At 46.8% G+C, this 14,003-nt stretch overlaps 1 protein-coding gene across 8 annotated transcripts in view; it reads right to left on the reverse strand.

The window, feature by feature from the left end:
• The window catches only part of LOC121600288 (insulin-like growth factor 2 mRNA-binding protein 1), a 56,890-nt gene that overhangs the window by 25,651 nt on the left and 17,236 nt on the right, over window positions 1-14,003 (reverse strand). For 2 of the 8 annotated variants that reach the window (XM_041928738.1, XM_041928739.1), the window contains exon 2: window positions 5,090-6,251. The exons of 5 other annotated variants lie outside the window; for them this stretch is intronic. In XM_041928738.1, coding sequence (XP_041784672.1) covers window positions 5,090-5,196 — 107 coding nt within the window. In that variant the 5' untranslated portion in view covers window positions 5,197-6,251. Of the gene's footprint in view, window positions 1-5,089; window positions 6,252-7,605; window positions 8,409-14,003 lie in introns of those variants that run through there. One more of the 8 variants, XM_041928737.1, reaches the window with a different exon arrangement.

The following is a 14,003-nucleotide window of genomic DNA, read 5'->3' on the forward strand; positions in this document are numbered from 1 at the left end:
TTGCTAAATAAATTAGTTTACAATAGAACCCTTAAACTCTTGTTTCTAAATGCGAACTCTTTAAAACATGGCTATAAACGTTTATAAGTTGTCAAAACATGTGGAAGAAATGTCAAAATCTAGTAGGCCATATTAGTATGTGAAATGGCATTGAACAAATGAATATTTTGTATTTCCAAAGCTCAGAATTTTGACATACTTGCAAAATGTAAGATACCTATGATACTGCTGTCCATCCAAAGGCGTCCAAAATTCCATTATCTTCTTTGCTATAGTCACACACAACTAGCACCTGCACCGTAGTCACTATAAATCGTGTACTAAATCCAACTACTAGCAACGTAAGCGAACTATTCTTTACTGAATCGTAAACTCTTCTCCGCTTAATCTATATCTCGCTTGGCCCCGGTCAAACCCGTATACACACACATACACATTTCCAGTAATAAAATCCGTTTGTATATCGTCGGCAATCGTCAGACAGCGCATCGTCCATCTTCTAGAAGCACGATTGCAACTGTACCATGCTCCGATGAACCTGATGCAGTGGAAGCGCAAAAATTAAACGCACATGCAAATTCTTTCGCAGCAAACCGAGCCACACACCGAGCCGCGCGCACGCCGTTCTCATCCCGCCGTGCAGTGGAGAGTTGGAATTTAAAAGCCCAACGCAAATCACAACATATTTCGTACCACCGGGAACCGAGGGCGCAACGGGGCAAGCGAAGGGCGAAAAAACATAATCCAATCTTCGCGTTGACCCTTACCGGCTGCACTGCAACAACTGCATTGGTGTGCAAAACGTGGCACGAGTCCGATGGAAAGGCGATGTGAGAGGGGGGATGAGAAGAAGGCATAACGATGGATCGTTGCAGCTCTCCGTTTGCCAATTTTCCCGAGAAAACGGGAAAAAGTGCACCGTCGTGCGCACGGGAGGGAATGTCGCAAGCTGACTCGTGGCGTAACGATATACTGTCCCAGTGAGCTCCACTTACATAATACACACACACACGTGTACCTCCCCCGGAGCGTCCTGGGCCGTCCCGTAGTGACGGATGGATCATATTTTTATGCTACCGACAGCACCATCGTTGCAACGTGCATTTTGCAGCTCATAGAAGCGATGGGCTACGTTCGGAAGAATGTGCTGCAATTGCACTTTCTCGATGAAGCACAATCTGTTGCATTTGCTGGGCGCTTGAAAGAAGGAAGGTGTTCAAAAGGGTGGATTTTTTTTTAAAAACTATCGTGTAAAAAGGTGTCCGTTAGAGAATGAATGTTGAAAGTCTGTTGAAGGTCAGCCACGATCGAGAATGTTGACCGATGGGCTAATTATTGGCCGAACGTTACAATTAAAGAGTAGGAGCAGTTTTTGGGGTATATCTCTTTTCCGATAGAGCCACCTTTAATTCAATGCTCAATGCGTCCCTGGGAACGAAACAAACTCGCGCCCGATGCGTCCCTGGGAGAGCGGATTCATCGGAAACTTTAAATCTTAAGACAGAAACGCGGCCCCAACTTGTTCAAGGTGAACTTCTCTTCGGGGGCTGAAGGATGAGAATAACAACGCTTAGCCAAAAGCAAAAAAAAAAAAACAACCGAGACAGATCTTCCAATTCGCGGAAGGATGCAGTATGCAGCACCAAAACTGCATACTGCCACTCTCGGAGCAACAACGGAGCAATCACCAGAACAAGAAGAAGAAGATAAAAACACCACACTGAGAAGCTCTCCCCAAAGCCCTCCCGCCCTCTGGCAAGGATCGCTGCCACCAACACGGCGAACACAGAAGGAGAAGTCGACACAAAAAGGAGCTGCAGCTTCCCGCGCATTTTCGAGCGCTGTGTGGAACATTTTTTTGTTTCCGTTGTGGTCGTCTTGACTGCTTTCTGTTCACTTCATCGCTGTGGCTGCCAGCCGTTCTGCTCTATGTCTGGCCCACGAGTTTCTCGCCAAAGTTTCAAGGTTAGAGTGCGCCACTTCCCAGGCCACCGCAAATGCTGCGCCGTCTCCTTTATGCCGGTTAGCAAATCTCTTTTACGCGACAAGCCAGCCGCCAGCAGGATGATTGCCCTCCCGGCTCGCAGGGGAATTGGAACGGAGGCGCAGGATGATAGTAAAAGTGGCGAAACCGGTGCACGAGGTTAGTCGTCGAAAGCTGCTTTTGCAAGCAGGCGGCCGTCCAAGTCAGGTGCAGAGTGGAGGGATCGGCGGTTTGGCTTCTTGCTACTGTTGCATCGCGTTCTGTGTTTTCGTTGCACCACGTTCGGTGCGAAACTTGCCGAAACACTCTACACAGCCCAGCATTCAGTGGAGGCAGGCGAACAGGTACAGCCATGCACAAAGCAGAAAATCGATTCCCAGAGTGTCCGGAATCGCGACGGATTTCGGCAGCTCGCCAGCCGGCAGTTGGGCCAGACGACGAACAGGAAATGAACAGGTGATAAATGTAAGCCATCCTCTCTCGCGATGCGTGTCTGGAGTTTGCATCTTCTTTTTTTTCTTCCGTATGCTTTTGTCGTTAGATGCTCGCTAATGTGTCTTCTTGCTGTTCCCGAATGCATCCACCAGCTTTCTGATGCCAAGTTTTGGGCATTGTTTTAGGCGTGAAATCAAGAACCAACCATGTGGTTTGTTCTTAACACGATTTCTACTGCTATGCAATAAAGCTGTGCAATAATTTCCCATTTTATCTTCTTATTTTAAGGTTTTTTTTATCAGATATATCAAAATTTGGCGCGTTATAACTGTCAACTTTAAGTGTACAAGCTGCTGGCGCCACCTACTGGACGCCTTCGAAAACGGAAAGGTTTTATGATGAAGGTACAAACCATGCCGAAATAGACCGTTTTAATGAGTGGCTTAGCCGAGAGAGATCGGCTTGCCTAATCGAACTACGTCCCAAAACGCCTGTCTGTCGGCCAATAAATCATCGGCGAATGTGGGGAAACCTCAAGCGCCGATCTCTTTTCTGGTGCGTGGATTCAATTTAAAACCCAGACATCTTCTCTCGAAAGATCTCGCACAAAGAGAAGATCGCTATCGATCAAAGCGTTCCCGGAGGAGAGGGTGCTTGGTGTTGGTTGATGATCAGTTTGAAAGAATTCAGCACGGGCTCCCAGCCCTTTCGCTTTGTGCCTTGCGTTCGCCGAGATTTGTAGCGCATAAAAGGTACCGTTAAAGAGCGCATAAAAACGCAAAATTTGAGCCCCATCTTGCTTTGGTGGGGATTTTTAGGGGGCAACCTTTTCGCAGAACCATCTCTATCTCCATTCATTGGATCCTTCTCGGAAGCCTTTGCCCCACCTCTGTTGCTTGAGTTCGGTTTGATGATGGTTTGCTTAATTGAAAAAAAAAAAAACATAGACAATCAATTATTTTATTGCCCAATGTCACAAACAAGCCCTGCGAGAATTATTTTAAGCGTTTGTCCTTGTTTGGAGCTCGAATGGCTGGAATGACCGTAGGCGAGTATATACATTTTTATTGACTCTCTTTGGCCTACAAGATTGCAAATAATCTTCATATCAGGCACAAAGAGATTCCGATATGATGTAATTGCTTCCAGCTTGATTATGCAACGCTCGGTACATGTTTCTCCTGTTCCACCTGGAAAACGCAAACCGCAAACCGTCCACTGTTCTTCCGTGACATGCTTTCTGCTTCCTTCCCGCGCGCAACAAAGTACAAGGATTCGTTCACAATCCCACCACACAACGCACATGATGATGCGATATGATGGGGCGCGTATGGATATGAAATTTGAGCAGTTCAACAACGAGGAGCGCGCGCGCGCGGAAAGGCGCACCGAAATATTCATAATCCCCGAGGGTCCTGGTCCTGCCGTCTTCTTCCTCACCGACCATCTAGGCGTAGAGTTCGGGCTACGGGGCAAAAATTCGCGCTCTAGCAACCAGCAGCCGCAACCTTGAGCAGCACGGTTTTGCGAAAAGCATGCACATCCAAAGGGAGCACACAAACACGGCGAAACTACGGCACCGGAGGAACGTATACTGAAGCCAAGAGGTATTATATAAATGTTGGCCATTGGGTTCGGTCGGATTCCAGGATGGGCGGTTAGGAGCGGACCCGTTCGCGGCAGAAAAAAAGGAAGGAACCCCGGTGGCCGGAGTGGATGAAAACGGCCCACAACAGGAGAACCTTGATGAACTGGCAACCAGTGGGACAGAAAGAGCGAGAGAGTGGCGAAGCAGGCAATCGTTTAGGATTGTAGAAGCGAATTTTCGGATTTTGGGCACAAGAAAGGGACCGATCCTGTCCTGCCTCAGCAAAAAGGGAAGGGGCGTAGAAACGAACAACAAAAAACAACAGCAATCTCTCTCTCTAAAGGGGCTCTTGCAGGCAAAGCACCGCGCAATTCTAGACCGTAAACACATACACACACGCGGTAAGAAAGGTTGCCGCCGAAAGCCCGAAAGAACAAGACGACCGTCATCAGGTAGCGCGCGAGAACCGTAAACGAGGACCTCCGCACCGCTAGGAACTACTCCAACCGAGCCCATGTAGGGACGGAGGAGCAGCAGTGATGAACAGAACGGGGAAGGTACGCGAATGGGATATCGTCGGTCCGCGCGCGAATTTTGGACGTGATTATGCGAATTGAGCAGATTTTGGAAGCAATTCGTCCAAGGACGAGGACAGCATCTTCCCATCCTCCGCTCCGCTCAATGGGTCGGCCGGTGTGAAACCGATTGGAAAGGTAAGACTAGAGGTTGTCGAGGGTTTAGAGGCTTGTGAGTGTGCTGAACACACCGTAAACTGTGGGAGTGTATGCGTAAGTGTGTGGGAACGATTTCGCCGTAACAGAGATACTTGACACTTCTTCAGGGACATCTTTCCAACACTTTACAGTTTATTGGTAGTGTACAGATCAAAAGGCATGGAAGGAATTGCATATCCAATTCCATGGAGATGGACGATTTTTACTACATTTTTCATCCTTGGGATATTGTGGATCTACCAAATCATGAACAATAAAAAAATACACACATTTTCAATAAGGACAAAGACCTACAGGGACCTAGTTCTACAAGGAGCGTTGCATTACTAATCGTAATGAAATATTCACCTGGCACCATTCTGTGTTTTGGGCGCATCCAACGGCGGGTCGAAGATTTGCTCGCGATCCTCCTTCGACAGCTCCAGCTCCGAAAACTGCTCCAAATTTGACGCCATCTTTTAACAATCTGGTCACGATTTGTCTACTAAATGTGTAGCTCGCTGCTGTTGCTCTGCAGAGGTCGCTGTTGTCAGTGATGCTGAACAATTCCAAGGCGCTTCTGGATCTCGAGATCGAGACTTAAACCCTTCGCTCGGACAGGGGCTTAGAAACTGGTCCACCAGTACGACACACGGAATGCACGGAACCACGGGAGGCACACCGGTACAACTACAGCACACATATAAACGCGCGCACAAACGAACAAACAAACGCACACACACAGTACACCAACACTGAAGCAGCCCGCTCGGTAGTCTACTTTATCAGTGGCTCGTTTCCAAAATGAATTCTTCCAAAGAGACACGTGCGTGATTCACCAAACACTGGCCTGGCCTTTTAGAGATCGCGAGGACTTGCAGACACAAAAATATCGTAACGACTCGGGACTACGGGGTTCGAGACCGGGAAATAGATACACGTGCACGCTCACACACACGCACTGGGGGGCCGAAATGGGTAATTTTGACGAGTCGAAACGAATCCGTAGTTTAATCCTTCGCATACACGATCAGTGTAATTTGCTTGCCACAATTATCCTCCAGAACTAGCACTGGCGCTCTCGCTAACTCTCATGCGTGTTACCTGCTGCTAATATAGCACATTAGGGATTACTACTACTACTACACGCATACCACCACTCACGCGCTGGATTTTGATACACTCTCGTACTCGCCTTCGCTCACTCTCTATCTTTCTCTCTTTCTCTATCGCTTGCCACGCACGTTTTAAGTAACTTAAAACATTAATAACAACAATGGTGATACTAATAATAATAATAATAATAATAATAATAATGGTAGCAAGCGGTAAATGGGTGTTGGTAATAACAACGTGGAGAGCTTTCTCTTGGGCCGAAATCTTGCCTCAACTCGTGGTGGCTTACGTGGGACGGTCACGCACGTGTGTGTTTGTCACTGGTACCGATGCCCTATTTGTTCGGTACTGTTTTAGAGGTCGTGTATGAGATTTTTTCTTGCCGGAGTAGCTAAACTTTTCCTATACCTTTTAGCTGTACGGTTGAATGGAAGGGAGAGAGACAGAGAGAAAAAATTGGACGAAATTGGAAAGAAACATTATGATCAGTTAGACTTTACTGGCTCTACGAAAAGGTACGAGGAGGAGGAGAGAAAAACACACACACACAAACGCACAAAGTGATAAACACAAAGTTGTATCCAAAAGCATATTCTTAGTATCCAGCAGTATACTTAAGGGAAGCATGCTTAACCGTGCATGGTGATAAAAATTAGCACTGTGAGATGCAGTTGTAGTAATAGTATACTAAAACATTCAAGAACTTGGAATTTTACAACACAAAGACCCGGCTAATAGCAAAACCGTGCTGTGCATACGTATTGTTTCGTTTATTCTACCAAAATGGAGTCGAGATTTGGCATCGCTTTTTCTAGGAATAACTTCTACGAATACATCTCACACAACATAGAGCGGCCAGCCCAAAGTGAACAGATGAGAAGAGCCCTGAACACTTTTGCTCGATTAAAGTCGCTCATTCTACTACAGCATCTCCATTATTGACACAGCAGTTCCAAGCGGGCTCGTGTCTGTTTTCTAGAAACAGCAAGAGAACGAGGTAGAGAGAACCAGAGGAATGGATGGAGTCGTGGATGAAGTCACAGACCCATCTCATCGAATAATTTTAAAGCGAATTTTAGCAAGGTAAATGTAAAAATGTATACATTCGCTTTACTTCAGTGCAAAGATTACAGTGGGAAGGAATGATGGCTTCCTACCGATGCGAACCAAACATGGATGGGTGTTTGCTACCGTCATAATGACGCAAAATGAGCAGGCAAATCACGAAAACGCATGGAAGGTCGAAAAACCGATCGATGCCCAATACACGCACACAAACATGCGCGCGTACAGATTGGAGATGCTGGACAACTGTACTGTTCCCGTAGAGGTGCAGTTTAGTGTCATCTATAAGGTGAGAGTGCTGTGTTGACAGTTAAGCGCTATCTTACGGCACTACTAAGCCGCTATTGGATCAAAACCAATGTCCACTCACGCACACACGCACACACATGTACACTCACACAAACACCGGTTGCTTTGTGCCTCTAACAATCTTTCTACTCATTTACGAGTCGATCACCTCTCTCACTGGCGCGTGTTCTCATATTTAACATCTTTCTCTCTCGCTCTCTCTCGCTCACTCTTGCTCGCTCTCACGCAAGCACACAATCGCGCCGTACCCTTATACGGTGTGATGGTTATTTATTCGTCACGCACTTTGTGCCAAATTTGTGTGTAAAATCTCTGTACGCTTTTTCGTATGGAGTGTGCTTTTCGCTCCTATTCTCTATCGTGTTTTTAGTTGTATTAAACGCTGGAAAACCTACGTTTTCGGAAACAAAACCACACTACAGACAAACCACAACCGTTTGATCAAACGTGTCGGGACGATAGTCGGTGTTCGCCGGAAATATTTTCGACACCACGAATCACACAAACAACCCCGCCGGCAGCACACTCGTACACATACGCTCTCGCAGAAGGAAATAAGCAACAAATACTACGCACGAAAAGGAACCACGCGGCACGATTTGAGAAAAAAAATCTGATCAAGATTAACGCACACCTATGAATCGTTACTGTTTGATCGAAAGTTGCAATATCTCGGAGTTGGTGCTCACGGTTCCGAAATCGGATGAACGATAGAACAATCCGCACTCTCTGTCGCGCAGCGTTGTCGCTGCTTAGTAGCTGCTTAAGCGCGGTCGTTTTTAAAACGGAGGGTTCGAACGGGCGCGCGCTCGAAAAAAACCGCACTCGGAAAATTCAACCGGCGACAACCAACAACGGGGAAAACACCGAACACCGAACAATCGAACAAACAAAACAATAAAATAAACAACGTATTCGACGACGGGATGTGGGAAAATGGACAACGCGCACTCCGCACTTTCCGCTGGTGGTGGTGGTGGTCGTGGCTGGTCGTGGCGCTGTTCGCTCTGCGGCGTGTGCTCTCCGATCGGGTGTACTTTCGAAAATAACTGAACAGTTTCGAGACTCACTGTCGGGTTGTGCGCTTCCCGATCGATCGCTATGCGCGAGGCGCTTACGCACACGTTTGGACGAGCCCTGAAACGCATCGAAAACACACGCACACACAGCTAGCCGGCAGCGTCGGGTTCCTATATTGCCGGTAAAACAGACCTCTTCCCAGCAGGGAAGGGGGAAACCCTGCGAGGGGTCGAAACCACCAAAAGCGGGACGGAAGGGAAAGAACGGAAAATATAAGAACGCAAACATAGCATCCCGAACTTTTCTCTCTCTCTTTATCTCTCTCTCTCACTCTCTTTCTCTCTCTTCATCCGCGCTCTCTTTCTCTCTCACTCACTATCTCCCTCTCTCTTTCTTAACGCTATCTTTCTTTCTCCCTTTTCGTCTCTTTCATTCGTACATTCTCATAGCAATTCCCCAAAAAATAAAAAAACACACCAACGTGTCTAAAGGATTGCCGAATAAAAAAAAATACCCGAAAAATATTCCATTCCGACAGAACACAACAGCCGAATATTATAACGTGCGGTTGTATATGTAGCTGCGTCCCTGTCTGTATCTGTGTGCGGGCAAAAGGAAGCGACGAGCGGGGACGTTGAGACGCATGAGGTTGAGCATGATTGAGAATTTTGAGCATGGAGAAGTTTCCAGCTGTGTGTGCACACGTCCGGCCATGGGCTAGTGTGTGTACCCAGCGCAACACGGAAAGCAGCGGGAGGAACAGGGGAACACGCAAAAGTGGAGCGAAGACAGGGAAAATGGAAAATGAATGAAGCCCGTAGTGTAGGGCGCGGAAGGTGGCTGGATTGGCCTGGGCGAACACATGCGGGAAGCTAATATGCCCACAGAAAGAGCTATCGAAGGCGAACCAAATGGGTTCAAACATCCATTGACCGCTTGTCTACACTCTTATCGCACGCACTCTTTGCTAGGGGGCAGGGAGTGAAGGGGGGGGGGGGGATGAGTAAACGAGATAGGCCACCACCAACAGGGCCATGAAGTACAAAAATCAAACATTTCTGCGGGCAAGCTCCCTCTCTCACGCATTCTGATCGAGTCACGCGCGAACGATTCGCGCCGGAAATCGACCCGGCGCTCAACCAAATGCGTCATTAATTAATCGAACACGGGCACAAGTTTGGAAAACGGTTCCATAACCATAACTGTACGGTTTTATGCTACCTTATTCCTCCACCACCCCCCTCCATCTGGTCGATTGGAGATTTTGTGTAGACTTTGCAATCCATAGCCGCGCATGGCGGTTCACTCTCAGCCAGTCGGTGATCTTCTCACGCTGGTGAGATGACGTGAATACTAGGAAAGTGCTCATGCGTTTTCCTCATCACACTCACCAGCTCACCATTCTTATCGGATGGCTTGGAATGGTACAAAACGCAGGGTTGCAAACGAATTACTTTTGGAGAAAAAAAACGCATGAGGTTTTTGGAATCTCAATTGCTTCTGAACATTATCGATTGAACCGACATTTTGGGAGATTATAAACAGCAATGAAGATTATTCATTGCGTTGTGTATTATAATGCATGGATTCTACATGATCGGAACACAATGACGCATGCGCGAGAACTGTGTTTTGCCTGTTTCTACTTGTTTTACCCGCCAGCAACAGCAGATTACCAACGAAATCAACTTGTCTAAAGGTGGTTGGCCGTTTGGATATTAGCATTCCATTCTACTCAAAGCAGAAGTTATGCGACACACGTTAATTCATAAAACACGACACATTGCTTGCGTTTTTTTATCTTTTCGTAACGGTACTTTTAGCACCCCTAAACGTAGTGTTGTATAGATTCAGAAGCAATCCAGACAAGCAGACTGGTAATTAATTGAGAACAAACATTTTTTTACAAAAAATCACTTACGCGACGATACTCGACGAGCAGGTTCGTCGCTTTGCAAAAATCTGATTGAAGTCACTGAATCGCTGAACACACACACGCGCGCACACAGCCAGCCCCACAAACATTCTCTCCGCGCATGGGGAGCAGCGACGATAAGACGCTCACCAAAGCCGAACCAGCGTGCTCTCGCACTGTGTGGAGCGCGCGCGAGCGGCTTGTCTCTGTGCGCTATGCACGCGTTGCCAGAGAGCGCCCGCCAACCTCCAAACCGAAACGATGCGCGCGTGCTCACCACACGAGAGATCTTGTTGGAGATAATACTGTAATGAGCGAGCGGCGGAGCCGACGTCAAGCAAATGGCGGCAGGTAACCATGACGCTTGGTCCCGGTTGCGGACGCAATCAGTGCTCTCGGGTTTGATGGGGGGTTCTTGATGGGGGGTTTGAAGCAAAATTGGGAGAAAGTTTGGGAAAGCGTAATCAAATCACAATTTGAGGTAATTTTTCAATTAAAATCCGATTTACTAACAGGTCGGAATATTGTTCTATTTCAATCCGGAATAGAATGATATTCGAGATGCAATGCTTTGTTGCAGTTTAGTCTATTGGGGCTCTCTCTTGAAGTCGAAAATTCGATCAAATATCTATATAAAAAGTCGCAAACAGCATAATCACATGAACCATTTCAAAATCATTTAAATATAGTGGAAAATCGCAACGAAACCCGTGCTTCAATCCCGTAGCTGTTATAACTCTCCAGCAAACTGTCGCTTTTTTCATGTCTTGAACATTTTCTATTCCAAATTCTAATGTCCCTAGCAACGAAAAGCGAGTTTACTGAAGCGTGCGGGCTTAAACACGTTTCCAGCATAAAGAAACGGAAGGAAGAAATCTATGAACGTTAAATGAAAAAAAAAAATCACACATACATACAGGCTAGTGAACCATAGCTTTTTTTTTGTCGCTCCCCTGTGTACTTCGCCATCCCGCAACTAAGCCACGAACCTTGACGGCATGGTAGGACTGACATGCGGCCTGAGTGCGTTTTGTTGTGTGTGGTGTATTTGTTGGCTAGAGATAAAAAAGGGCCCTCTCAAACCCGTATACGCGAACGTGCGAAAGGACGCCCGGGGCCCCGGACTTCTAAGGGCATTCGGTTTTTGCTTCCACCGTGGTGCTTAGTTAGGGAATAGTTTTCTAATATACAGATGGCCTACGGGTTTTCTGTGCGGAGAGTACGCATCCTGTTTTGCTGGCTATGGCAAGCAATGAGCTGGCTGGGTTAACACGTGGTTGTTGTATCGCATAGATACCATTAGAATAAGATTTGGATTCGTTCGGTTTTTCAAAAGATATTTTAGATTGAGATTTATTTGAAGGCTGCTTTCGTCTAAATAAATCTCGTGGAAATGTAACATGAAGTTTAGAATCTTTACATTTCCAATTAACTACATTCTATCTATTGATGCACATAAAAGCATTCGTATTTGAACGTTTATAACACTATCTCTAACTATGAAACTATAATCTTCATTTTGATCTAAAATATACGTCATTTACATTAAACAAAGCACACTTGTATCTGTAATTATCATTCATCGATGGTTTATGGTTCATCAGCTCCAACGGCAATGTATATATTCCATCACCTCACTCCAAAACAACAACAACAACGCATCCCCAACATGAATAATATTAAATTATTTTACGATCCTACAGCAAAACGGTCCGCCCGGAGTAGCAGCAGCTTGTTTTCTACGTCCCAGGCCCCGCACTAAAACAGCTCACAGATATCGAATTAATTTTTACCCACACATACGTACACCCTCCATCCTCCATTCCGCCTCCCTACCCAAGGGATCAATAATATTATGCCCACTCGAATGGATAACTCTCCTTGTGGGCCTGTGAGGATACGTAACAGGCCGGAGCAGAAGAAGAAGAAGGAGTGCGATGACTCCTTCCCCATGTGGCGGAAGTGCGTAAGCGAATATGCAAATCAAGTGTATCGGCAAATGCGTAAATAACCGCCCGCTTCTTCCGCTTTCGGAAGCCCCCGATCCCCGTGTTCCAGATTTTCCAAACAAGCTACAGTAGCTACACCTCGCGGCACATGTGCTGTGAGCAACATTCGGGCACTCCTTGGAGAGGTTCGTTCGGGTTTGGCGTTTTTTTAATGCTTAGTGTACGAGCATAGTCGACGCAGTTACTTTAATTGAGAAGCAACAACGGATTTCCCCTTCGACGGGCCAAACGAAAGCAAACAACGTTATATTTGGGGCGGTTTCTTGGCGACGCACATTAACGAGCAATAACTTTGGAACAAGGAAACATTTTGCCCCATATCTGCCTCTCTCAGTGCCGGAGTTTTGCAGCAGGAAAATTACACACTGCTAATTCGCAGGAAGCGGAACTGCTTTTTTCCAGTTGAACGGTAACATGCGAAGCATTCCTGCCTACTCATGGGAGAAAATGAAAAAGCTTTTTAGAAGCATCTTCTTGCCTGAATTATCGCCTGCAGAACATCTAAAACTAAGAGATTCTTTCCTTTCGTTTATCAGATAAATGTTAAAAGTACTCGCTGACAGCTTGCAATTTATTCCACCAGAGGGCGCTGATCCCCGGTTCATCCACTCCTACAACTACTTAAAGACATTAAAGCTCACTTTCTAAGCAGCCTCCTTTCAACGCTTTTCTCGAAGCCCTGGTTACCTTAGCAACCCCCAACAAAAAGGAACCCTCCGTATGAAACTACCTTCCTGGCGCGTTCGACGATGTTTTAGGTACGCTTCCATGTTTGTTTCCTTTTTTTGATAGTACAAACAATGGCCAATATCGTTTAAACAATCTTTTCGCCGTGTTTACTTTGCACTGGTACGGCAAAAACGATCCCACCAGCTGTATTAAAAAAAAGGCAACAAAAAGGATATCCAACTGCTACTGGCACCCGTGTGTCCCCCGGAGGCGAATATTTTCGCTCAATTACGAAAGATTACCAGCACAAATCTTGATCCCAAGCCCGGTGTGCTCATCTAAGCAACCCAAGTGCTGCCGGGTGCCTACCGAAAGGAACCGAAAAGACACAGCTACCACGAACTGCACCAGGTGTACACACATCTTACACCGAAGCTACCGACCGATGGGTGTAGAACACGCGCACGTGGTAGGCTAAAACGAGAAGGTGCACCTCGCATATCCCCACCATCAATCAATACTCAAGATTACATAATTGACAGCAGCGGCAGCAAAGTGTGGTGCCTCAGAACGTGTGTGTGTACATCTACTAAGAAGCATCGGATTTTGGGACGCAACGAAAACGCTGACCAGTGGCGAATCTGCTGCCTCCGGGGCGCAGTGGTTTGTTTGCCGTTGTTGCGGCTTGCAGTGTTGCTGATAATCGAATTATCGAGCCGGACAGCGCGCATCATAACAGCAATTACACTTAGCCAAGCAGCCCCCCCCGGTGGCAGAATTAACTGCATGCAACAGGAAACGGGATTGGAAAGACGGAGCTTGTTTGCAGGCCAGAGTGTACACTATCTTGATAGACCGTCAGAGGCCCCACCCCAGATCTAACCTCAATTCATCATCCATCGGAGTGAAGCGATGAACGGTTTTTGTTTTTTGGTCCTTTGCACATTGTCCTTTTGCTGTTTTCTGCACGCTTAGCTCATTATCAAGAAGTTAAGCAGTTGCCAAGCTGACGTACAGGTACTCTCAGGCCGATTTTGTTGCACACCGCTAATGCATTCCAGGGTTGTGGTCTTGCGGTCTCGGTGCGCAAGGTGCACAACACTGCTCAACCCGCCGCCTCCTTTAATGAGTGACAGTCGGGCGAGCGTGTGTTGGCCGGCCCCTGCTAATGACCCTGCTG

The sequence above is a fragment of the Anopheles merus genome, chromosome 3L (genome assembly GCF_017562075.2).
Source record: "Anopheles merus strain MAF chromosome 3L, AmerM5.1, whole genome shotgun sequence".
NCBI classification, from domain to species: Eukaryota; Metazoa; Arthropoda; class Insecta; order Diptera; family Culicidae; genus Anopheles; species Anopheles merus.